Here is a 25,695-nt window from a genome sequence, read left to right as displayed (position 1 = left end):
AGAACCATCTCCAGATGACGTATGGGGAAAGACAGCACAGGTCACCATGGGGGACACAGGTCAGTCACGGATCACTGTGAGCATATAGGTCAGACATAGGGGTCACTGTGAGTACACAGATCAGACATAGGGGTCACCATGGGGGACACAGGTCAGACGGGGTCACTGTGAGTACACAGGTCAGACATAGGGGTAACCATGGGAGACACAGGTCAGACATAGGGGTTACCATGGGGGACACAGGTCAGATGGGGTCACTGTGAGTACATGGGTCAGACATGGGGTCACTGTGAGTACACAGATCAGACATAGGGGTCACCATGGGGGACACAGGTCAGATGGGGTCACTGTGAGTACACGGGTCAGACATGGGGTCACTACGGGGGACACAGGTCAGACACGGGGTCACTGTGAGCATATAGGTCAGACATAGGGGTCACCATGGGGGACACAGGTCAGACGGGGTCACTGTGAGTACACAGGTCAGACATAGGGGTCACCGTAGGGGACACAGGTCAGACACGGGGTCACTGTGAGCACACCTGTAAGATTGGGGGTCTTGTCTTGTCTGCAGGAAGTGTGCACCCTGTGCCTCATGCATGGCGCTCTGGCTTTCTTGGTCGTTGCTAGCTGTCAGTGTGGCAGTGTGGAGACAGCGGGGGAACAGCCATGGCTGTCCATGTCAGGGTGGGACTGAGTGGGGTCCTGCAGGGACCCTCTCCTCATCAGGTTCTGATGCTGGGGCAGGCCCAACACCAGCTGGTCCTGTATCTCATCCAGTCCTTCACCTCATTCTCTCTGGGCAGACCAACGATGCAGCTGGCAACACCTGGAACTGGTTATACTTCGTTCCTCTCATCATCATCGGCTCGTTCTTCATGCTCAACCTGGTGCTGGGGGTGCTGTCGGGGTAAGCGGTGCCCTTTGAGCCCTAGGCTGGGCTGACTCGGACCTCTCTGTCAGTGTCGGTCCCTGCCAGGGGGCCATGGGCTGTGCCTCACCTACGTGTGGCTCACTTGGGGCAGCTTCACTGAGTTCAGAGCCTGTCCACTGTCCTGGGGGAATGCACGTGGCCTTTGCTTTTCTCCCACACTTCAGCCCTGCTCCAGCCTTGACTCCTGTGCTGGAGCACAGGTCGCACACGGAGTCTGTGTCACCCACACTCCAGCCGTGCCCCCTGCCCCTTGCCTCTCCCATCAGCCCCTCTCCTGACACCAACTCTTATCCATGCCTAGAACAAGATGAGGCAAGGCATGAGACAGGCCTGGTCTGGTCCTAGGAGGAGGAAAGAGGGTTGAGCTTGGCTGGCCTCTACTGTAGGGATTCCTCAGGAAGTGGCAGGTGTGTGTGTGTGGGGGGGCGCTTTGTGCCAGGCGAGTGCATGGCAGATGTGTGTGTGTCTGTGTGGCTTTGTGCCAGGGCAGTGCATTGGCAGGTGTGGCTGTATCCTAGGGCAGTGCATGGCAGGTGTGGGGGTGTGTGTGAGAGGGCAGTGCATGGCAGGTGTGAGGGTGTGTGTGAGAGGGCAGTGCATGGCAGGTGTGTGTGAGGGGGACTGCATCCCAGGGCAGTGCATGGCAGGTGTGGGGGTGTGTGTGAGAGGGCAGTGCATGGCAGGTGTGTGTGAGGGGGACTGCATCCCAGGGCAGTGCATGGCAGGTGTGGGGGTGTGTGTGAGAGGGCAGTGCATGGCAGGTGTGGGGGTGTGTGTGAGAGGGCAGTGCATGGCAGGTGTGGGGGTGTGTGTGAGAGGGCAGTGCATGGCAGGTGTGTGTGAGGGGGACTGCATCCCAGGGCAGTGCATGGCAGGTGTGGGGGTGTGTGTGAGAGGGCAGTGCATGGCAGGTGTGGGGGTGTGTGTGAGAGGGCAGTGCATTGGCAGGTGTGGCTGTATCCTAGGGCAGTGCATGGCAGGTGTGGGGGTGTGTGTGAGAGGGCAGTGCATGGCAGGTGTGGGGGTGTGTGTGAGAGGGCAGTGCATGGCAGGTGTGAGGGTGTGTGTGAGAGGGCAGTGCATGGCAGGTGTGTGTGAGGGGGACTGCATCCCAGGGCAGTGCATGGCAGGTGTGGGGGTGTGTGTGAGAGGGCAGTGCATGGCAGATGTGTGTGCCAGGAGAGCACATAGCAGGGCCCCCAGAGTTTTGGGAACTGGTACCACCCTCGTGCTATTTTTGTATCATCCCGGGACACAAGGGCAGGCAATGAGGACAAGTGATGTGTGGCCACACACTTGTGTTACAGCTACCTTCTCCTGAAAACCCTCTGGCCACTGGGTGAGGGTCAGTGCTCAGTCCATGCTGGCCTTCCTGGAACTCACTGCCCTAAAGGGCAGGACAGTTGTGGTGTGTCTGCCCTTCATGTGTCTGTCCTCTCTCCCTGTCCTTCCTCCCTGTATGTCCTCCCTCTCTGTCTGTTTGTCCTCCCTGTCTGTCTGTTCTTCCCTGTCTGTCCTCGTGGACTGTGTCTGTCCTTCCTGTCTGTCTGTCCTCCCTCCCTGTCTGTCCTTCCTGTCTGTCTGTCCTCCCTGTCTGTTTGTCCTCCCTGTCTGTCCTTCCTGTGTCTGTCCTCCCTGTGTCTGTACTCGCTGTCTGTCTGCCCTCACTCTCTGTCCTCCCCTACTGTGTCTGTACTCCCTGTCTGTCTGTCCTCCCCCCGTCTGTCCTTCCTGACTGTGTCTGTCCTCCCTGTGTCTGTACTTGCTGTCTGTCTGCCCTCACTCTCTGTCCTCCCTGACTGTGGATCTGTCCTCCCCTGTCCTTCCTGCCCCCTAGAGAGTTTGCCAAGGAGAGAGAGAGGGTGGAGAACCGTCGGGCCTTCTTGAAGCTCCGCCGGCAGCAGCAGATTGAGCGTGAGCTTAACGGGTACCTGGAGTGGATCTTCAAGGCCGGTAAGCAATAGGTGCAGCCCGCCAGCTGCTGGCCCAGGTCCCCTCTGTGCAACTGGAGTCCCCTGCTGAGTCTGAGAGTTCTGGGCTCGGCAGGTGCTTCCCTGCCTCTGCCTAGGACCCGGTACCAGTAGCCCCTCCGATGGTGAAGCCAAAGGGTTAGGCCTGGCCTGAAGCTAGGATCTGTGCTGGACTCAGCCCCTCTTCCAGCCCAGCCCAGGCTCTGTTGCCCAGTGGGGCCTGCCCCAGCCTCCTGCGACCTCACCAGGACCCTCTGTGAGTGAGCACCCCTGTGACCGGGGCTGGCTGTGGGAACGAGGTTGCACAAGGCAGCTGGGCCCCATCATTGGTCAGCATCGTGTCCTGTGGCTCTTGGCAGTGTTGAGTGGGTGAGACCAGGGCAGGGTCATGGGAATGATGGTGGGGTTCGGTTGGGAGGGTGCTGACCAAGACTGTGTCCCCTCACAGAGGAAGTCATGTTGGCTGAGGAGGACCGGAACGCGGAGGAGAAGTCCCCTCTGGATGGTAGGTGGCTCTGGGTGCCTTCCTCCTGCTGTGAGCAGGGGCATGGTGTGTCCAGCTCGGCCAGGTGGCTGTGCCCCTCTAACTCACACAGACATGGGTAGTGGGTTTCTGGAGAGTTCTATGGGTAGGGAACCCCAGGCTGTGTGGTGTATGCTAAGGTGGGGAAGACCCTGGCTCTTCCCAGGCCCCTGAGGTGTGGCTGTGGTGGGCACAGCCCTGTGGCAGGAGCCTGCTCTGCCTAGCTGTGCTCTAGTGGGCACCAGGCAGTGCGGTTCTGGGCCTTGCCAGGTGGATGTCGGGCTGTCCCTGGAGCCAGGCCTCTTCATGAACCTCAATTTGGAGGGGGAGACTGCTTCCAAAACGTCTAAAACCTCCCCGCAACTTTCTCTGAGAAGCCGGAGGATAAAGGCCCAGGCTGAACTCAGTTGACTCAACTCAGGGCAGTGGAGCCCCTGTCTACACCTGCCCCTCCTGTACCCCTGTCTACACCTGCTCCTCCTGCACCCCTGTCTACACCTGCCCCTCACTGCACCCCTCTCTCTGAAGCAGTGTTGAAGAGAGCAGCTGCCAGGAAGAGCAGAAGTGACCTCATCCAGGCTGAGGAAGGGGAGGGCCGGCTTGCAGGCCTCTGTGCTCCTGGTGAGTGTCCTGGCTCTGGGTGTCCAGCCTGGGCCCCTTCCTGAACCACCTGTTCCCCACTCACCTGCCCCTTCATCTCATGGGCCTTGTGGTTGCCAGCTGCCCTTGGCTCCACCATTTTCCACTGAGGCTCTAAGCGCTGATTTGACACATGCAGGGTCAGAGAGCAGAGTGTCTGCCTCAGGGGAGTGGGGAAGGGAAAGGGCAGCAGTGTCTGGCCATCTGTCCCTGCAGCCTGATTGTCCCTTTCCTGAGGTCTGTGCTTCTGAGGCCCTGCTGTTGCCTGCTGTGTCTTTGGTGATTGCACCACCAGACCTGTGGCTCAGCATGAGTGCCCAGGCCATTCCCTGAACTGACCTGTGGTCAGCCCCCTCCACACCAGTGTGCCCAAGCTATTCCCTGTCATGGCTGCCACCTAGCCCTGTGGTCAGCCTGTGGGCGCCAGGGTACCCAGGCCGCTCCCTGCCATGGCTGCCACCTAGCTCTGTGATCAGCCTGTGGGCACCATCAGCTGGGGAGAGGGGCCCAGGCCGGGCAGCCTCTGAAAGATCTGCTTCTGTGATGTTTCACTGATGAGATGACCACACATTGCACCTTGGGTCCGCACGTATGCGTGTTCATACACAGACACCCTCATTCCCAAGTACACACAGGTGCCTGTATATCCCCCCAGTGCACACATGCACAGCGCCCCTCTACACACACACATGTGCACATGGCTACACTTTCCTGTGTCGTCCTCGTCAAGCCCAAGAGGCCATGCTGACAGAGTATGCCCCACCCTGCTCCGTGCCCATCTCAGCTGACACACATGGGCACCTGAAGCACTGGGCAGTGTGTGTGCTGGTATGCCTGTGGCCGTGCCATGGCTGTGGCTGGGGCTGCAGCATTTCCCGGTGAGGAGCTCCGTCCATTATAGCCATGCATCTCTCTCAACTTCTTGCTGTGGCCAGTGTGGGCGATGTGGCCTCATTCGCTCACTTGTCCCGGGGCTGCGGCCTTGGGGGACGGATCCCCTGGTCAGGACGCACATCTGTGTGGCTTTGTGCTGCCACGGCAGCGTGGGAAGATGTGTGCTCCTTGTCCCAGGATGCGTTACCTCTCCTTGTGGGTTCTCATTCCCGGTTACACGTCTCTGACACCACAGTCCTGAAAGAGTCATTCATTCACTTGAAACGCAGCATTTACAGAGAGAGGGGAAGAGAGAGATCCTTCATCCACTGGTTCATTCCCCAAATGGCTACAACAGCCAGAGCTAGAGCAGGCCGAAACCAGAGCATCTTCCAGGTCTCCCACGTGCGTACGGGGTCCCAAGCACGTAGGCCGTTCTCCACTGCTTCCCCAGGCCACAGACAGGAGCTGGACAGGAAATGGAGCAGCTGGGAAACAAACTTGCACCCATTTGGGATATTTGGGGGTGGAAGATTAGCCAGTTGAGCCATCCTGTAGGCCCTACACATTTTTAAAAAGAAGTTTCGTTGAGTCCATGTCTTTACTATTGTAGATCGTGCTACTGTGAATATAGGATTATGCAGATTTCATTTCTTTTTTAAATAAATGTTAAAACATTTTTTAAAGATTTATTTATTTTTATTGGAAAGGTGGATATACAGAGGGGAGGAGAGACAGAGAGGAAGATCTTCCGTTCAATGGTTCACTCCCCAAGTGAGCGCAACGGCTGGAGCTTAGCCAATCTGAAACTGGGGAACAGGAGCTCTTCTAGGCCTCCCATGCAGGTGCAGGGTCCCAAGGCTTTAGGCCATCCTCGGCTGCTGTCCCAGGCTACAAGTAGGGAGCTGGATGGGAAGCAGGGCCACCAGGATTAGAACTGGTGCCCATATGGTATCTTGGGCATGCAAGAGGAGGACCTTAACCACTGCGCCCTTGCGCCGGGCCCCCAAAATGTTTTGTTTTTCTTTTTAACTTCCCCCCTGACTCGCAGGTCACACAAAAGCATCGTTTGCTTCAGGAAGGTCTTTTCGTTTCTTTAGAGACGCATTGGTCATTCAGTAGCACATTCTTTAACTTTATGTTGTCGTAAGTTTTCTGTTTTTCTCTGTTGTTGCTTTTCTTTCATGGTTTTTCATTTAAAGGGGTGTATAATAACGGTGTAGTAGACTGTCACATACTCTTGATTGTATCTTGGTAATAGGATGCTGGGCTCTCTGTCACTGTCCATGCCTGCAAAGCCAGGATGATTAAATAGCAAAATGATGGACTTATGACTGATGGCGAAGGGCTGTACTATTGTTATGATGTGGGGGAAATTAGTGGGAGGGTGTCAGGAAAATCCTAGAACCTATAGAACTGTATCATGGAACAATAAAATGAATTAATTAGTTTAAAAAAGAAGTTTAGTTGAAAGAGAGGGAGGAAAAAAAGGAGAGGGAGAGGTGTTCTATCCTCTGGTCCACTCTCTAAATGGCCATAAAGGCTGGATTTGAGCTGCTCTGAAGCCAGGAGCCAGCAGCTTCCTCTGGGTCACCCATGTGGATACAAGGCCCTGTGAATTCGGCTTATCCTCGCTGCTTTCCTAGGCCATAAGCAGGGAGCAGGGTGGGAAGTGGAGTAGCTGGGACTCCAATGGGCTCCCATTGGGATGCCAAACCCACAGGTGGAGTACAGCCCCTAGCAGAGTGTTTAGTTTGTTTATTCTTGTTGATTTATCTGAAAGGCATTGTGATGGGTGAGGAGAGAGGGAAGGAAAAGAGGGAGGGAGGCAGATAGAGCTGATTACTTCCCAAAAGCCCACGCAACTAGGCTGGGTCAGACAGGAGTCAGGAGCTGGGAGCTTCATCTGGGCCTCTGTGGGCTGCGGGGGTCCTAGTCCCTGAGTCAGCACTGACCGGGCTCTGTTAACTGGTGAGCCCCTATGTTTGCCTCATATGTCACTTTCATTGTAGTCACTCTTTGTTCTCAGCTTCCTGAATTTCTAATATCTTCCTAGCTCCATAGTACTTTACTTTTTATTCGTCAAGTACTCTGTTTTGATTAAAATAAGAATGTATGCCAGTCCTCTAAGCCTGGAAAGAACGGAACGGGGTCCTGCAGCTCAGGGTTCCCTCACCCAGCTGTGACTTCCGCTGCAGATTGGGCTGGAGCTGCTGTTTCCGGCACACTGCCCCAAAGCCCTCGGAGGGAGTGCTGGTCTGGCCTGACTCTATACCAGGTGGACACTGGCTGCTATGCAGTGGGGTGGGCACAGTCACTCTCGAGGTGTCTGCCTTTTCCTGGTGCCCGTAGGGACTCAGCAGGGGCTTCCATGTGGCCTGAGCTGCAGTCTCCAGCTGGGATGGCCGAGCTACCTCAGGAACATCTGGGCCAGGACTGAGGCTGTGTCTGTGTCCTGCACTGCAGGAAGGGCCTTTTCCTCTGTGCTGTGCCTTGCATCTGCATCCCAGGTGCCAGGTTATGCCTCTGAGCTCTGGGAGGCCACCCAGGGCTGCCACAGACTGCCTCACAGACTCCTTGGCCCTGTCGCTGTGCCAATGTCTCCTTTTTCGACCCAGCTGCTTGCTTGGAGGCATCTGTGTGACCCTGGGTGTGTGTCAGTGGAGCCAGGAAGGCAGCAGCCTGATGATGCTGCTGGGGTACACTGAGGTTGGGGGTGCCCACCTGTGCATACCTCGGGTTCCCATGTCCCAGGGCACATGCCTGCTCAGAGACCCTCAGTGAGAGGCATAGTGCCTAGGGGTCATGCCTACTTGGAGACCCTCAGTGAGGGGCAGTGCCCACCCCTCCCCCACCCCCAGTGTACACACAGGGTGTTGTAGTGCCCCTCAACCCTCCTGTTCCCAAACTGAGAAACCAGGTTCGGGAGCAGACCCGGGTACCCTGTAGGACCTCTAAGCATGCAGGGAGATCATCCCAGGCCCCTGGCTCCCACACAGGCCCGTGGCCCCTGGCTATCACGTGCTTTGCACTGGTGTCCTGGAGGGCACATCTGGATCTGTGGTCTCCTGCCCTTACTTAGCCCCAATCCTACAGGGTCCCCCTTCGCCCGTGCCAGCCTGAAGAGTGGGAAGACAGAGAGCTCGTCATACTTCCGGAGGAAAGAGAAGATGTTCCGTTTCTTCATCCGGCGCATGGTGAAGGCGCAGAGCTTCTACTGGACAGTGCTGTGTGTCGTGGCACTGAACACACTTTGTGTGGCTATGGTGCACTACAACCAACCGCAGCGGCTCACCACGGCACTGTGTGCGTGAGGGGCTGGGGGTTCTGGGTGCCTGGGGGCCAGACCAAGCTGCGTCCCCATGAAGCTTCCATATCCACAGGCCCTCCACCTTTGCAGAGTGTCACCCAAAGGGACAGTCAGGGCCCTGGCCACAAGCCCTGGCCATGACGGAGGAGGGCCCCCCCTAGGTTCTGCTGGTCATGGATCTGGAAGTGCCCACGTGCAGAGCTGGCTTGCTGTCCTATGCCCAGGAACCTCAGGGTGTTTGGAGCTGGCCATCTGTGTCCAGGGACCAGCATTGACGCTTTCTGTCTTGGGGCTGTTCTGGCCATGGTAGATGCTGCGGCTGGTCTGCAGGCTTTGTGTCTCAGGGGAGGGGTTGTTGTAAGCAAAGTGCCTACTGCATTGTGTGCTGCAGGCTGTCACACACTTGTGTTCCACAGGGGTCAGTGGCAGGGGTCTTGTTTGCTGTCTGAGGATATCCTGCCCCTCCCCTGGTCCCTTGGGAGCCCGTGAGCCTAGGGACTTTCTAAGCCCTTCCCCTGAGCTGCAGCCTGAATGGCTGTCTGTGTGAGCCCTGTGGTTGGTGGGTTCTGTCCTGTCGTGGCCTCCTGTGGCTGGCTGTCTGTGTGAGCCCTGTGGTTGGTGGTTTCTGTCCTGGCGTGGCCTCCTGCGGCTGGCTGTCTGTGTGAGCCCTGTGGTTGGTGGGTTCTGTCCTGGCGAGGTCTCATGTGGCTGTCTGTGTCGGCCCTGTGGTTGGTGGGTTCTGTCCTGGCGTGGCCTCCTGTTAACCACAAAGCCCATGATCTCTTCAGGATCGAGCCCTGTGGGATGGGTGTCTCTCCTTATCCTTTTCAATCCTGTAGTTCTGTCCTAGACTGAGATCCTATAGTGGGGAGGCTCAGGCCTGCAAGGACAGGCCAACAGTTGTTCTCAGGCAGTAGTCCCCATGCTGACCCCCTTGTTTGGCTTTTTTCAGACTTCGCAGAGTTCGTGTTCCTGGGGCTCTTCCTCACAGAGATGTCTCTGAAGATGTACGGCCTGGGGCCCAGGAGCTACTTCCGATCCTCCTTCAATTGCTTCGACTTTGGGGTGAGGGGCATGCCATGTTGGGCACCTGTAGTAGCAGAAGGGTTTGAGCTGTGTCCCTCTCTGGCCATGCATACAGAGGCTCACTGTGTGGATTCCCAGCATGGACCGGGATCTGCAGGGGTTGGGAGGGACATGCCATCATGCTGTCACCTTCTCTACGGGCCAGCCTACTGCCTCCAGCACCCTTTGAGTGGGACTGTTCACCATGCAGTCCACCAAGACAGTGTCTCTCCTGTAGTGTTGAACCTGGGTCCCTTCAGCAAACCCAGTAGGTCAGGATGCCCCATGGTAGGCCACTAGGGCAGTGTCTCTCCTGTGAGTTAGACCTGTGTCCCTTTAGCAGCCTCTGAAAGTCAGGATGCCATGAAGTAAGAAGAGCCCAGAGCGTGACAGGGCAGGGGCTGCCAAAAAACCATCTCCCACAGACTCAGATGAAGGTGGGAGATGCATCGTGGAGCTGGACTCAGAATCTGGGTCTGTGGCACTGTGGGGAAATGCTGCAGGCTACAGGTGACAGGGCAGGATCTGAAGGAGAACCTAAATGTATGTCAAGTATGAAGCAGCAAAGGACGGATAAACTTCAGCTTGAGAAACCAATCCAGTTTGGAAGGTTCCTGGCACCTAAACTACACATTCACAGCTGAGGCACAATTTAGGTTCAGCTCAGATTCTCACTGCTCTCCCTGTGCACATGAGAAAGAGCAGACAGCGGCCATCAGTGGTAAATCTGCTGCTCATCATTTCTCCGTTAACGTGAAGGGCAATATTTTGTCATCTACTTAGGTCCAAGAGTGAGCCCTTGTAGCTCTGAGTTCAATCCTCTATTTCCCCAGCCCTGTGTCTCTCTCAGCCCTGTGTCCCCTCAGCCCTGTGTCCCCTCAGCGCTGTGTCCCCTCAGCCCTGTGTCCCCTCAGCCCTTTGTCTCCTCAGCGCTGTGCCCCCTCAGCCCTGTGTCCCCTCAGCACTGTGTCCCCTCAGCCCTGTGTCTCCTCAGCCCTGTGTCTCTCTCAGCCCTGTGTCTCTCTCAGCCCTGTGTCTCCTTAGCCCTATTTCTCTTCAGCCCTGTGTCCCCTCAGCCCTGTGTCCCCTCAGCTGTGTCCCCTCAGCCCTGTGTCCCCTCAGCCCTGTGTCTCTCTCAGCCCTGTGTCTCCTTAACCCTATTTCTCTTCAGCCCTGTGTCCCCTCAGCCCTGTGTCTCTCTCAGCCCTGTGTCTCCTTAACCCTATTTCTCTTCAGCCCTGTGTCCCCTCAGCCCTGTGTCCCCTCAGCCCTGTGTCCCCTCAGCCGTGTCCCCTCAGCCCTGTGTCCCCATAGCCCCACCTACTTGCTGAGACTCAGACCCAGAGGTGCACACACATTCACCAGAGCTGTGAGGTGTGCGCTCACACTCATTAGCACCACGCGCTGTGCCCATACTCCTACCAGTGCTGTGAGGTGCACACATACAATCACCAGAGCTGTGAGGCATGCGCACACACTCATTAGTGCCGTGACGTATGTACTCACATTCACTAGCACTGCGCAGTGCACACACACATTTACCAATTCCACAAGGCATGCACACACATTCACCAGAGCTGTGAGACATCCATACACGTTCAGCAGTGCTGCGAGGTGTGCGCACACATTCACTGATGCTGCAAAGTCTCTCTCTCTATCACATACACACACACACACACACACACACACACACACTCACTCGTGGGTTCCCTGAGGCTAGCTGTCTGCCTTGCAGGTCATTGTGGGCAGCATCTTTGAAGTGGTCTGGGCGGCTGTGAAGCCGGGGACATCCTTTGGAATCAGTGTGCTTCGGGCACTGCGCTTATTGAGGATCTTCAAGGTCACCAAGTGAGTCTTCCACTTGCCCCTGTGGCTGTCCTGTGGCTCCTGGGGCGGGGAAGTGTGGGGTGGGCACCATGTGAAGTCAGTGACTTGGGGTTTGTTCCCAGGGGCTTGGGGACCGTTACCTGCTCTGTGGCTTTCAATCCGGCCTGCTGGAGACAGGCACACGCAGCACAGCCATGATTTCTTGCTGTCTCCTGAAGTAGCACTGCCAAGGCGTTTTTGCCTTGTGGCTGGTGGGAGATGGATGTTGTCAGAATGAAGTTCTTATATTACCCTGCCCACCCATCTCACAGCCCCACTCCTGAGAGGGGAGGGTGGACTCAGCACCCCATCATCCTGAACCCACTGTGCACCTGCACAACTCCCAACCACAGGACTGTCTTGACCCTGAACCCAGCCCTGTCGCTCTGACCCTGTTGTCCATTCTGCCCTCCACAGGGCTTGACTTGGAAATGAGCTGCTCTCATTGGCCCTGGAGGGGTGGGATCATGGCAGTGAGAGAACTGGGCTGGCAGTGGGAAGCAACAACAGGTCTCTGATGCAGCTGTGCCAGCCAGTCCAGGCTGTGACTGGGCCAGAGGAGGGACCCCCATGAGGCCATGGGCTCGGCTCATCCCAAAGCCTGTGGCTGCTGTGCCATGGGCAGCTACAGCTAATGGGGCTCCCAACATTCCTCTGTGTGAGGTTCTGGGTGGTGTCCCCACCAGCCTGGACCTTGGTACCCGAGGAGCACAAGCTCCGAGCCTGAAACTTCGGAGGCCACTCCCTCCATGTCAGGCTCCCGCTCACGCTCCCCCACTGTGGTCTCCTCAGGATTGTTCATCTTTCCAGTCAGCTTCAAGTCCAAACCCAGACCAGTGATGGGGCAAGGGGAGAAGGCAGAATGTGCAGGGGACCTTGAGCTGTTGTTTGTCCAGAAGAGTGTGCATGGAGCCCCTCAGGATTCCGCTGCTTTCCCATGACATGCTGGGGATCAGGCTGGGTCCTCACACGCCTTATAGCAGAGTCCATGGCAGACAACCAGGCCTGGTTCTGAGCAGCAAAACAGCCAACCTAGAGGAGATAGTACTTGTCCTGCACAGTGGAGCAGTGTGTGTGGAAAGGTGGCCTGTTTCTCAAGAGAGGTGTGACTATAGGTGCCTGAGGCCGTCAAACACCTGGGCATCCCTGGGAGATCTCTTGAATACTGTGGAAAGTTCTGGGAGGGACTGTCAGAAGTGGGCATCTGTGAGGCTACAGACACGGACAGGACCTGTGTGGCCTGGAGGGTGCAGGGGAGTGACATCTGCACAGTGCTGACCCTTGTCCCTGGCCTGGAGGAGTGGAGCCCCCAGACTGAGGATCTAGGGTAGTCGATCTGGAACTCCAGAGAAAAGCTTTGATTTTGCCTCTTCACTGGGGATCTTCCAGAAGCCTAAGTCTGAGTGTAAGCCCATTGTGAGTGTGAGACAATGCAAGTGTGATGCCTGGGCAAGAGTGAGGCAATGAGAGTGTGAGACAATATTGTGAGTGTGAGACAGTGTGAGTGTGGGGCCTGGGTGAATGTGAGGCAATGTGAGCGTGAGCCTAGTGTGAGTTCAGTGGGACCTCAGAAGGCCTGACTGTGGCTTCTGGGCCGGGCCTGCTGGCTCTGCCCACACCTGCCTGGCTCACAGGTACTGGAACTCCCTACGGAACCTGGTGGTGTCTCTGCTCAACTCCATGAAGTCCATCATCAGCCTCCTCTTTCTGCTCTTCCTCTTCATTGTGGTCTTTGCTTTGCTGGGCATGCAGCTGTTTGGGGGCCAGTAAGTAGCACAGGTGGGGGCTCAGTAGGCAGTGCCTCCTCACCCCATGCCTTGGGGGGCTGCCTCTTCCCGGGATCTCTTGTTTCCCTCAGGTTCAACTTCAGAGACGAGACCCCCACAACCAACTTTGACACCTTCCCAGCTGCCATCCTCACCGTTTTCCAGGTAGGGCTCCTTGCGGTAGGCCCCTTTCAGCTCCTTCAGCTTCCAGCAGCTCAGCCCACCCTTCCCTCCCAGGCACGCCTGGTAAATGGTCTCCCCTCACAGGGCACTCTTGCATCTGGAATGGGTTGGGGTGAAGACAGGGCTGATGTGCCCTTGCTAACAATGAGCTGGGAGCAGGAACAAGGCACAGACTTGCACAGGACAGGGCAGCAAAGCAACCCCCAAGAAAAGGACATAATGGCAAAGATGCAGAGCGCTCTGAAAGGATTCCAAAGTTCCCCTTGGGGAAGCCCTAGAAACACAGGATTATGGGGAAAGGTACCACAGGTTTGCTTGGAAATGAGCCAAACAGAAATCCTAGAAATAGTACAGCTATTAAAAAGGGAAACAGGCAGACTGTGTACTGCATGAAAACCCAAGATTGAGGCTGCATCGCAGATGGGGACTGGCAGTGGTTAGCAGGCAGGAAGCTTGGATTGGGCAGCAGAGGGAGCCTATGGGGGCAAGGAGGAAGAGCAGGGAGGTCCCAGGACTAGACCTGTGATGAAGGGACAGTGATGAGGAGGGGTAGTGATGAGAAAGGGGAAGTAATGAGGGGAGTGGTGAGGCGAGTGGTGAGGAGGGAAGTGATAAGGGGAGTGATGAGGAGGAAGTGATGAGGAGGGAAGTGATGGGGAAGGAAGTGATGAGGAGGGAAGTGATGGGGAAGGAAGTGATGAGGAGGGAAGTGATGAGGAGGGAAGTGATGTGGAAGGAAGTGATGAGGAGGGAAGTGATGAGGAGGGAAGTGATGTGGAAGGAAGTGATGAGGAGGGAACTGATGGGGAAGGAAGTGATGAGGAGGGAAGTGATGGGGAAGGAAGTGATGGGGAAGGAAGTGATGGGGAAGGGAGTGATGAGGAGGAAGTGATGAGGAGGGAAGTGATGGGGAAGGAAGTGATGGGGAAGGAAGTGATGAGGAGGGAAGTGATGGGGAAGGAAGTGATGAGGAGGGAAGTGATGGGGAAGGAAGTGATGAGGAGGGAAGTGATGAGGACGGAAGTGATGAGGAGGGAAGTGATGTGGAGGGAAGTGATGAGGAGGGAAGTGATGAGGAGGGAAGTGATGGGGAAGGAAGTGATGAGGAGGGAAGTGATGTGGAGGGAAGTGATGTGGAGGGAAGTGATGAGGAGGGAAGTGATGAGGAGGGAAGTGATGGGGAAGGAAGTGATGAGGAGGGAAGTGATGAGGAGGGAAGTGATGGGGAAGGAAGTGATGTGGAGGGAAGTGATGGGGAAGGGAGTGATGAGGAGGAAGTGATGGGGAAGGAAGTGATGAGGAGGGAAGTGATGAGGAGGGAAGTGATGGGGAAGGAAGTGATGAGGAGGGAAGTGATGTGGAGGGAAGTGATGTGGAGGGAAGTGATGAGGAGGGAAGTGATGAGGAGGGAAGTGATGGGGAAGGAAGTGATGAGGAGGGAAGTGATGAGGGAAGTGATGGGGAAGGAAGTGATGTGGAGGGAAGTGATGGGGAAGGGAGTGATGAGGAGGGAAGTGATGAGGAGGGAAGTGATGGGGAAGGAAGTGATGAGGAGGGAAGTGATGGGGAAGGGAGTGATGAGGAGGGAAGTGATGTGGAGGGAAGTGATGAGGAGGGAAGTGATGGGGAAGGAAGTGATGAGGAGGGAAGTGATGGGGAAGGAAGTGATGAGGAGGGAAGTGATGTGGAGGGAAGTGATGTGGAGGGAAGTGATGGGGAAGGAAGTGATGAGGAGGGAAGTGATGGGGAAGGAAGTGATGAGGAGGGAAGTGATGAGGAGGGAAGTGATGGGGAAGGAAGTGATGTGGAGGGAAGTGATGTGGAGGGAAGTGATGGGGAAGGGAGTGAAAAGGAAGAGATGAAGAAGTGATGAGGAAGTGATAAGGGGAGTGATGAGGAGGGCAACCAGTACAGGTCTCGAGGGACAGCTCTCACAGTGATGACACGTGGTTTCGGTGGCAATGGGACTTGGAAGCCTGAGGCTCAGGTCGCAGTGCCTGTGCGCTAGGGACCTAGGGCTGTGTCTGCGGCAAGACACAAATGCAAACAAGAGGTGAGCAAAGTGTGGTGGGAAAAAAAGCATAAATTTTAAACCCGGAAGTAGGAAGCCCAAATATCTGAGAAATTGGGTAATTACAATTTTCTTACTATAGCCAACAACTTCAGGTAGTTTTGTAAGTAAATTCCACCAAATATTTAAGAAGTTCTTTCAGCAATATACCTATAAATCCAAGGAATATAAGAAGGATAGTCCCCTTCTCATCTTAAAAAAAAATGTGCTTGCTCTAGCTGCACACATATACTTTTTTTTTAAAAAAAAGCTGTTTATTTGCAGGGGAGAGATTGAAGGGCTGAGAAGGAGACAGAGAGAGAATGGGTCTAGTGATCAGGTGTGTTCAGGGAGGCATGGCTGAAACAAGGAGAGCTTGAGAGAATGGATCTAAGAAGTCAGCTTTTCATCTGGAAAACGAATTTGTCAGCCTTGCACACCCAGAATCCAAAAGCTAGGTGTGGAAACTCAGAATAAAATGATTCAAGGGTGGCAGACTGTGGAATGGAGAGGAATTTCTTCTTAAAAATGTATTTATTTTATGAGAGAGCAAGTGAGCTTGTGTCTTCTGGTTTTCTCCTCAAGTGCTCCCAACAGATTGAGTCGGGATGGAAGCTCTGTGTCTGCCTCTGGGGGTGACATGAGCAGGAAGCTGGCCTGGCACGTAAACCATCTACAAGAGGCACACGTGTCCTCAGCTGCAGCTTCACTGGGAGGCCCAGGGCCTGCCTGGCTGACGCGAAGGAAAAACTGATGCATTTTGCTACACACGCATAGGTTGGAAGAAAACGGGGCAGAGTGAGGTGTCTTCCACAGGCGTCACAGGTGGCAGTGCACCAAGAGTAACTGAGCTTCTCAAGTCCAGCAGGACAGCCGTGGTGTTGAGGGCTGAGTGGCCGGAGGGAGAGACCGCTGAGGGCTGGAGTGCCCCACAACTACAAGGACTGTAACATCTCAAAGTCTGGAGAGCGTTGACCCACGCGAGCAGATGTGGCACCCTGCCTGGCAGGAGGAAAGGGCATCAGAGGTGGTAGAGAGGCAGTGTGGTCATCTCACAGGCCCAGCTTAGTGAACCTCCATGTGCAATATGGGGGAGCAGCCACTGCAGGCTGGTGTGTGCAGTTGGACTCGCGCCCTGGCTGTCACCAGGGCCAGTGTGAAGGGGAGGGGATGCCAACAGTTTCCACTGAGAGTGGCAGACATGGAAGGTTGGTGCCTGTCTTCTCTTAGTAACCAATCATGAGAGTGGAAGAGATTTGAGTTTTCTGTCAGGGCGCAGTGAGGTGTTCTCCCTGGCGTGGGTGCAGGCCTAGCCGATCACATGACCTTGGCCTCCCCTGGAATAGGACCTCAGGCACTGTTGTCCCCCAGGCCTGTGTTGTCCGTCTTCCCTGGCTCAGCACCACCCTTGGGCTCTGGCTCACTCCCTTCTGCTTGCTGCCCCCTTTCCATTTGGGCTGACACTGGGGCTTCTGGTCCTTCCCCAAGTGTCTCAGGTCCCTGGGCTGCCCCATTATCTGCGAGCCTGTGAGTGTGCATACACATGGGCAAACCCGGGGCTCTGGGGCCAGCTGTGTGCCCTCTGACCCCAACGGGGGTGTGTGTTGGTATTTGCATGGGGGGCAGCCCATCCTGGGCTCTCTCTGCAGATTCTGACTGGAGAGGACTGGAATGCAGTAATGTACCATGGGATCGAGTCACAAGGCGGAGTCAGCAGGGGAATGTTCTCCTCCTTCTACTTCATTGTCCTGACTCTGTTTGGCAACTGTATCCTTTGGTGAGACAGGGTACTCAGCGGGAGCAGGGAAGTGTGGGTGAGAGACCCAGGGCCTGGAGACCCAGCTTTGGCGTGGTGGGTGGAGGCCTGGCCCTTGGCGAGGGGTCTGGAGGCCTGGCCTCGGTGTGGTGGGAGGAGGTCCAGCCTCTGGAGACCCAGCCTTGGTGTGGTGGGAGGAGGCCTGGCCCTTGGCGAGGGGTCTGGAGGCCTGGCCTCGGTGTGGTGGGAGGAGGTCCAGCCTCTGGAGACCCAGCTTTGGCGTGGTGGGTGGAGGCCTGGCCCTTGACGAGGGGTCTGGAGGCCTGGCCTCGGTGTGGTGGGAGGAGGTCCAGCCTCTGGAGACCCAGCCTTGGTGTGGTGGGAGGAGGCCTGGCCCTTGGTGAGGGGTCTGAGGCCCAGCCTCAGTGAGACAGGAAGAGGCCCGACTTTGGTGTGGCAGGCGGGTGAGCTGCACCTCCGGTGGTGGGGCTAGGGAAGCACCCTGAGCAGCGTAGGGGAGGACTCATGTGTTTTCTCTGAGTGGAGTGACAGCACTGGCATGGTCAAGGCATGACACTCCAACGTGTGCCCACACAGTGTCTGGGTCCTGTTTGTCTCCACCCCAATTCCAGCTTCACCCTTGGGTGCCCTGGCAGAGGCAATGAAGGCAGCTCAAGTACTTGGATTCCTGCCACCCGCTGGGAGACCAGGGTGGCCTTCAGAGTTTCTGGCTCTGGCTGTAACACATCCCATTGTGGGCATCTGGGTGGTCCTATGTGTGGGGACTTGCTCCGCCCAGCTTTCTCTCTGCCTCTCCATTTAAGAGAAATATGTATGGGAAGCACCTCTTCCCTGTTGGTAATGTGGCTGGGATGTGGGATCAGTTTGTTGTGCAGAGTGACTGGTGCTGTTCTGGAGTCTATAGGGTCAGTGCTAGTCACAGGTGACAGCCCTCAGGGCCGTGGGCAGAGCTGTCCTTCCTTAGCTGGGAACAACCAGACACCTTGCTGAACGTCTTCTTGGCCATTGCTGTGGACAACCTGGCCAACGCGCAGGAGCTGACCAAGGTAGGCAGGGGCCCTGGCGTAGGAGGAATGTCCCAGTCATTTCCCAGCAGACAAGGCCTCAGAGCTGGAGGCAGGGGCCTGGCACTGGGTGTGGGCCCCATGCCCACTGTCTGGGTGTGGGGGTCTCAGCTGAAGAACTTGGGAGGCAGCTGGCCAGTTGCCAGAGAGCCTTTATAGGACCGGCAGGAGAGGTGGGGGGTGGGGTGGGGGGGTGCAGCCGGGCTCTGCTTGGGTGGATTAGCACAGCCTTGCTGGGGTAGGAGGCCTGGCCTGGGTCGAGCTGGGTGAGCAGCTGCAGCTGGGGCTTGATGTATGAACTGCGGGGCGCCTGCTTCTCGGGTAGGTCCCAGCAGGTGCTGTGCAGGGTTCAGTTTGCATTTGTGAGCCCAGTGGGGAATGTGGTTACACTGGCCTCCCTCTGTGGTTTCCCCTCTAATGACACAGTCTCCCACCAGGTGCCTGTCATCCCACAGTCCTGACACAGTGTACGAGTCCCCTGCTGCCCCAGCCTCAGGAATGCCTGGCTCCAGGCCTGCCCTCAGGACCCCGGGGCCATGATGGCGTGTCTGTGATGCTCCAGCAGCTGTGTGTCCGTGTGTGATGTGCTGCAGCTATGTGCATGTCTGTGTGATGTCCCAGCAGGTGTGTGTGATGTCACTTCCTGTGTGTGCCTCTGTCTGTGTGATGTCCCAGCAAGTGTGTGTGATGTCACTTCCTGTGTGTGCATGTGTTTGTGTGACTTCCAGCTGGGGTGTGTGTGTGTGAGTGTGATGTCACTTCCTGTGTGTGATGTGCTAGCAGGTGTGTCTGTGATGTTATTTCTTGTGTATGACATTCCAGTAGGTATCTATGTGTCTGTGTGATGCCACGTCCTGTGTGTGATGTCCTAGCAGGTATGTGTGATGTCACTTCATGTGTGTGATGTCACTTTGCTTTCTTCATGAGCAGAGTCTGTGTGTGCTTGTCCTCTAACCCACTACAGGGTTCAACTCAGCCTCACAGTCCACTGGGTCTTGCTTCAGGGCCTTCCCCACATGGGGCTGAGCAGGGACCCCTCTCTGCAGGTGTCCTTACTTCCATCCAGCTCCCCTTCTCCCATATCCTGGGTTTGTGCCATGCCCAGCCCCTGGAGCTAGCTCCTACCTCCCTGGCTTCCAGCACTGGGGTCTCTGCAGATCACTGGCTGGCCTTTTGCTGTCACCATCACCACCCTGGGCTGAAGCTGCATCTTGCTGTCCAGCGGTGGCTGAAGCCTCTGGTCTGGCAGCCTGGGCTGGGAGACCCCTGCCCCCTCAGAGCCTACCAGGGATTCTAGGACTGAGGGCGTGCGGTGGTCTGGGTGTCCATGTCAAGTACCAGCAGCAAACCTGAGGACACTGGGGTGTGGGATGTTTGGGAGAGCAGCCTGGCCTGGGGTGGGTTCCCAGGAAGCAATATAGGGGGCCTGGAGACCCTGATGTCTCTCTGGGACCCAGGAGCCCTGAATCTGCTTTGTGACAGGGGTCAGGGCCCGAGGGTCTGACCAGAAGTCTTCTTCCCTCCCCAGGCAGGGACACAGACAGGGCACCCACATGCACTGTTCAGCTCAGGAGCAGAGCCATGTGTGTGACCCCCAGATGGCATATGGCCCCCATTACTCCCTGGTGACCCCCAATGGCATGTGGACCCCCAGTTAATTCCTAGTGGCTCCCGGATGGCATGTGGCTCCCCCAGTCACTCCTTGGTGACTCCTAGATGGCATTTGGCTCCCCATCATTCCCTGATGACCCCCACATGGTCTGTGGCCCCTCTGGTCACTCCATGGTGACCCCCAGGCACAGGGGGTAGAGTTCTGCTCCTCGCCCTCACTCGGGTTTGCAATGACATGGCTATTCCTAGGATGGAAGGTAGGCAAGAGGGCAGACTTACAGTCTTATTGGTCAGACTCAGGTGCCAGAGTGAATTGGTAGAAAGATTCTGGTGGCATCCAGGTATCTGGGTGGAGCTGTAGACATGGTTGTGAGCTCACAAATGCCCTGGCAGAGAACGCAGCAAGATGGTGCTGAGGAGGGATCCTGGGATGGTCATTTTCCAGCCACAGATGCAGAGGGAGGTCCTGAGGGTGCCCTTCCCAGTGCTAGCTCATAGGTATTGAATGCTGGGTCATGGGAGTACTGGGTTATGGGGTGCCAGGTGCTGGGTCATGGGGGCTCAGTGCTGGGTCACAGAGGCTGAGTGGCAATCCGGGTTGCCTGGCCCCACTGGGCAGAGGGCAGAGGGGCAGGGTTGCAGGAAGGAGTGTTGTGGCCTGGCCTGGAGGAGAATTGTTCCTGTGTTCACACAGGACGAGGAGGAGATGGAAGAAGCTGCCAATCAGAAGCTTGCCCTGCAGAAGGCCAAGGAAGTGGCTGAAGTCAGCCCCATGTCTGCTGCAAACATCTCCATCGCCGCGTAAGCTGCAGGGCGTGGGGGGCGGGTCCCCTTCAAGAGGCCTTGGTTGAAGCCTATAATGACAGCCCCTCCCCGGACCTGCTTTGAGGGGACTGGGATGGGGGGGAGAGGATGAGTACAGGGAGGGTCCCTCAGTCTGAGGGAGGTGAGGGTGGGTGCAGGGAGATCTCCACTGTATGAGGGAGGTGAGGGTGGGTGCAGGGGTGAGGGTTCCTCCTAGTTGAGGGAGGTGAGGGTGGGTGCAGGGGTGAGGGTTCCTCCTAGTTGAGGGAGGTGAGGGTGGGTGCAGGGGTGAGGGTTCCTCCTAGTTGAGGGAGGTGAGGGTGGGTGCAGGGGTGAGGGTCCTCCCAGTCTGAGGGAGGTGATGGTGGGTGCAGGGGTAAGGGTCCTCCCAGTCTGAGGGAGGTGATGGTGGGTGCAGGGGTGAGGGTCCTCCCAGTCTGAGGGAGGTGAGGGTGGGTGCAGGGGTGAGGGTCCTCCCAGTCTGAGGGAGGTGATGGTGGGTGCAGGGAGATCCCCACTGTATGAGGGAGGTGAGGATGGGTGCAGGGGTGAGGGTTCCTCCTAGTTGAGGGAGGTGATGGTGGGTGCAGGGAGATCCCCACTGTATGAGGGAGGTGAGGATGGGTGCAGGGGTGAGGGTTCCTCCTAGTTGAGGGAGGTGATGGTGGGTGCAGGGAGATCCCCACTGTATGAGGGAGGCGAGGGTGGGTGTAGGGGTGAGGGTTCCTCCTAGTTGAGGGAGGTGAGGGTGGGTGCAGGGAGATCTCCACTGTATGAGGGAGGTGAGGGTGGGTGCAGGGGTGAGGGTTCCTCCTAGTTGAGGGAGGTGAGGGTGGGTGCAGGGAGATCTCCACTGTATGAGGGAGGTGAGGGTGGGTGCAGGGGTGAGGGTTCCTCCTAGTTGAGGGAGGTGATGGTGGGTGCAGGGGTGAGGGTCCTCCCAGTCTGAGGGAGGTGAGGGTGGGTGCAGGGGTGAGGGTCCTCCCAGTCTGAGGGAGGTGATGGTGGGTGCAGGGGTGAGGGTCCTCCTAGTTGAGGGAGGTGCAACCATCTGCTGTTGACCTGGAGAGTTGTAAATAGCTGTGATACATCTCAGGCATGACACTCAGAGAAGTGTTGTGTTGCGTTTTGATAGATGACGTGTATATGTGAGAACTTAGGTTTTTAAATTATTTTTATTTATCTGAAATTCAGAATTAGAGAGAGAAAGAAAAATGGCCACACAACGAGGGCTGGGTAAATCTCAGATGCCAGAAGCTTCCTTCAGGTCTCCCATGTGGGTGCAGGGTCCCAAGCGCTTGGCCTTTCCTCCACGGCTTTCTCAGGCCACAGGCAGGGAGCTGGATGGGAAGTGGAGCATCTGTTACATGAACCAGTGTCCACAGGGGATCCTAAGTCCCTGGTATTGCTTTACCTGCTACACCACAGTGCTTGCCCAGCATGCTGATTTATACATGAAGTTTCAGAAATGTGTCTCATGAACAAAGGTTAAGGAGGTACCTTGGTAGCCCAGGAATGAACATGGCTTCCTTGTAATCTCTGTGGGGATTTTGTGCTGGGATGGAGGTTGGGAGACGTCTGTGATGAGGCTGCTGGGGTTAGTGGTGGGGTGAGGGGCAGTTCTGGCACACTACAGATGGTTGGAGAGTTGGAGACCTCGGGGTGGGAAGAGTGACCTGAGTATGGCTTGCGGCTGCACTGAACAGGGGAAGGAGGGACAGAGACTAGCCCTTGGCCCCAGGAGAGCAGACGTTCCCCTGGGAGCTTGGTCCCTAGGCAGGCTGAGTCTGTCGTTGCCTGCCCACTCCCTCCCACACGCCTCATGCCTGGCCAGATCCTCTGGTCTCTGGCTTGTAGCTGGCCACCCTCCTGATGTGTGACCACAGCCGTGCACAGCCCAGGCACATCTGTGGAGCCCTGCGAATGTGTACACATGTGCTTGCGTGGGCCTGCAGCATGCCTGAGTGCATGTGTGTGTTTCTGTGTGAGCCTGCACAGTATGTGTGTGCTGAGTGTGCCTGTGCGTGCTGTGTGAGTGCTCCTGTGTATGCTGTGTGTATATGTGTGTGTTGTGTGTGCATTTGTGTGCTATGTGAATGTGCATTTGTATGCTGTGTGTATGTATGTGGTGTATGCACGTGCAAGTGTTCTGTGATTGCATGCGTGTATTGCAGTGTATGCGGTGTATGTTGCGTGAGTGTATATGTGCATGTATTGCATGTGCGCGTGTATGTGTGTGCTGTGTGCTTTTGTAAGTGTGCATGTGTCACATGTGGGTATATGTGCTACATGTAGGTGAGCATGTGGGTGAATGTGTGTTGTGTATGTGTGCACACATGAATGTGTTGTGTGCTGTACTTGTGTGAGTGTGCATGCAAGTGCTGTGTGCATGTGTGTGCTGTGTTCTGTCTGTGTGTACCTGTGAGTGTGTGTTGTATGGGCTGTGTTCTGTCTGTGTGTACCTGTGAGAGTGCTGTGTTCTGTGTATGTGTTTACCTGTGAGTGTGTGTTGTGTGTGCTGTGCCTGTGCTATGTTCTGTGTGTGTGTACCTGTGAGTGTGTGTTGTGTGTGCTGTCTTCTGTCTGTGTGTACCTGTGAGTGTGTATTGTGTGTGCTGTGTTCTGTGTATGTGTTTACCTGTGAGTGTGTGTTGTGTGTGCTGTGTTCTGTGTGTTACCTGTGAGTGTGTGTTGTGTGTGCTGTGTTCTGTGTGTACCTGTGAGTGTGCTGTGTGTGTACCTGTGAGTGTGCTGTGTGTGTGTACCTGTGAGTGCGTGTTGTGTGGGCTGTGTTCTGTGTGTGTGTACCTGTGAGTGCGTGTTGTGTGTGCTGTGTTCTGTGTATGTGTGTACCTGTGAGTGTGTGTTGTGTGTGCTGTGTTCTGTCTGTGTGTACCTGTGAGTGTGCTGTGTGAGTGTGCTGTGTGTGTGTACCTGTGAGTGCGTGTTGTGTGGGCTGTGTTCTGTCTGTGTGTACCTGTGAGTGCGTGTTGTGTGGGCTGTGTTCTGTCTGTGTGTACCTGTGAGTGTGTGTTGTGTGTGCTGTGTTCTGTGTATGTGTTTACCTGTGAGTGTGTGTTGTGTGTGTTGTGTGTGCTGTGTTCTGTCTGTGTGTACCTGTGAGTGTGTACCTGTGAGTGTGCTGTGTGTGTGTACCTGTGAGTGCGTGTTGTGTGGGCTGTGTTCTGTGTGTGTGTACCTGTGAGTGTGTGTTGTGTGTGCTGTGTTCTGTGTGTGTGTACCTGTGAGTGTGTGTTGTGTGTGCTGTGTTCTGTCTGTGTGTACCTGTGAGTGTGTACCTGTGAGTGTGCTGTGTGTGTGTACCTGTGAGTGCATGTTGTGTGGGCTGTGTTCTGTCTGTGTGTACCTGTGAGTGTGTGTTGTGTGTGCTGTGTTCTGTGTGTGTGTACCTGTGAGTGTGTGTTGTGTGTGCTGTGTTCTGTGTATGTGTTTACCTGTGAGTGTGTGTTGTGTGTGTTGTGTGTGCTGTGTTCTGTCTGTGTGTACCTGTGAGTGTGTACCTGTGAGTGAGTGTTCTGTGTGTGTGTACCTGTGAGTGTGTGTTGTGTGTGCTGTGTTCTGTCTGTGTGTACCTGTGAGTGTGTACCTGTGAGTGTGTGTTGTGTGTGCTGTGTTCTGTGTATGTGTTTACCTGTGAGTGTGTGTTGTGTGTGTTGTGTGTGCTGTGTTCTGTCTGTGTGTACCTGTGAGTGTGTGTTGTGTGTGCTGTGTTCTGTGTATGTGTTTACCTGTGAGTGTGTGTTGTGTGTGTTGTGTGTGCTGTGTTCTGTCTGTGTGTACCTGTGAGTGTGTACCTGTGAGTGTGCTGTGTGTGTGTACCTGTGAGTGCGTGTTGTGTGGGCTGTGTTCTGTGTATGTGTGTACCTGTGAGTGCGTGTTGTGTGGGCTGTGTTCTGTCTGTGTGTACCTGTGAGTGTGTGTTGTGTGTGCTGTGTTCTGTGTGTGTACCTGTGCTGTGTTCTGTGTGTGTACCTGTGAGTGTGCTGTGTGTGTACCTGTGAGTGTGTGTTGTGTGTGCTGTGTTCTGTGTGTGTACCTGTGAGTGTGCTGTGTTCTGTGTATGTGTGTACCTGTGAGTGTGTGTTGTGTGTGCTGTCTTCTGTGTGTACCTGTGAGTGTGTGTTGTGTGTGCTGTCTTCTGTGTGTACCTGTGAGTGTGTGTTGTGTGTGTGCTGTGTTCTGTGTATGTGTGTACCTGTGAGTGTGCTGTGTTCTGTGTGTGTGTGTACCTGTGAGTGTGTGTTGTGTGTGCTGTGTTCTGTGTGTTACCTGTGTGTGCTGTGCATGTGCTATGTGTATATACCTGTGTGCTATTGTGCGTGTGTATGTATATGTGTTCTGAATTAGTTTGTATGTATGAATGTGAGTGCGTGTATGCTGTGACATTCTGAGTTAATGTGTGTGTGCCGTGTGAACCTGTGTGGTGTGGTCACAACCCTGCTTAGCCCAGGCCTTGCTAGGGAGGCCTTGTCTGTGAAGTCCTCGCCTCTGAGTCAAGGAGGCAGTGCTGGTCCTGGGGAGAAGCAGCTGAACAGATTGTAGCTGCAGACCCAGCAGGGTGGGCAGGGTTGCTGGAAACCTGGCCTGTGGTCACCCACGTCTCAGCTCCCAGCCCAGCCAGTGCCTTGGTTGGGTTCATGCTGTGGCTTGGCCTGGCACTGCACTGAGGAGGTGCCATGACTCAGGCTGAACCTGTCCTGTGTGCTCTGCAGGCTGCCGATATGAGTGGCAGAGCTGGTGGAAGGGGTGTCTGCTCCTTCAGCCCCAGTCACGTGTAGCCATATGGAGTCCCTCTGTCCCTGCTACCCACCAAGCTGCCTGTTCCTGGAAAGAGTGCCCACCCCTTCTGGGCCTGAAAGAGGGGCTAGGGGGGCCCCCAGCACAGCCCTGAGGCATGGGTGAGGTCAGCAGGGACCCAGACACATCCTCTGCCACTGTTCCATCCACATAGATGCTAGGAACAAAGTTGCAGGCTGGCTCAGCACATGTGGTTCTCAGTGGGAAAGGGCAGGGCTACTCTGCTGCCTATCCCAGGCCCAGCGCCATGCCCTCACACCTAGGCCCAGGCCAGCTAGGGATCCTACGTGGGCTGCACAGGCCACACTGGGCCCCTGATAAGACTTCTGTCCACGGTGTTAGTCTGACGTGACCAGAAGCCCTGTAGGATCCGTCAGCCAGGAAGTGCTTTGACCCCACGTGTGGGAGGTTTGGTGTAGCTGGCTGTTGCCTCCCAGAGCTT

General features: G+C 55.9%; 1 protein-coding gene across 4 annotated transcripts in view; it reads left to right on the top strand.

Annotated features, from left to right (window-relative positions):
- CACNA1B (calcium voltage-gated channel subunit alpha1 B) overlaps positions 1–25,695 on the top strand; it is a 148,949-nt gene that overhangs the window by 36,722 nt on the left and 86,532 nt on the right. For all 4 annotated transcript variants that reach the window (XM_040962830.1, XM_040962828.1, XM_040962829.1 and 1 more), the window contains exons 7-18: positions 807–910; positions 2,772–2,887; positions 3,353–3,409; positions 3,959–4,048; positions 8,036–8,245; positions 9,202–9,314; positions 11,050–11,162; positions 12,815–12,946; positions 13,039–13,111; positions 16,829–16,946; positions 17,935–18,002; positions 20,326–20,432. In XM_040962830.1, the coding sequence (XP_040818764.1) occupies positions 807–910; positions 2,772–2,887; positions 3,353–3,409; positions 3,959–4,048; positions 8,036–8,245; positions 9,202–9,314; positions 11,050–11,162; positions 12,815–12,946; positions 13,039–13,111; positions 16,829–16,946; positions 17,935–18,002; positions 20,326–20,432 (1,301 nt within the window). The remainder of the gene's footprint in view (positions 1–806; positions 911–2,771; positions 2,888–3,352; positions 3,410–3,958; positions 4,049–8,035; positions 8,246–9,201; positions 9,315–11,049; positions 11,163–12,814; positions 12,947–13,038; positions 13,112–16,828; positions 16,947–17,934; positions 18,003–20,325; positions 20,433–25,695) is intronic.

This window comes from Ochotona curzoniae, unplaced genomic scaffold (genome assembly GCF_017591425.1).
Source record: "Ochotona curzoniae isolate NIBS_2020 unplaced genomic scaffold, NIBS_Ocur_1.0 scaffold_3208, whole genome shotgun sequence".
NCBI lineage: Eukaryota > Metazoa > Chordata > Mammalia > Lagomorpha > Ochotonidae > Ochotona > Ochotona curzoniae.
Note: the sequence above shows the minus strand (reverse complement) of the source record. Positions and strands in the feature narration are given on the sequence as shown.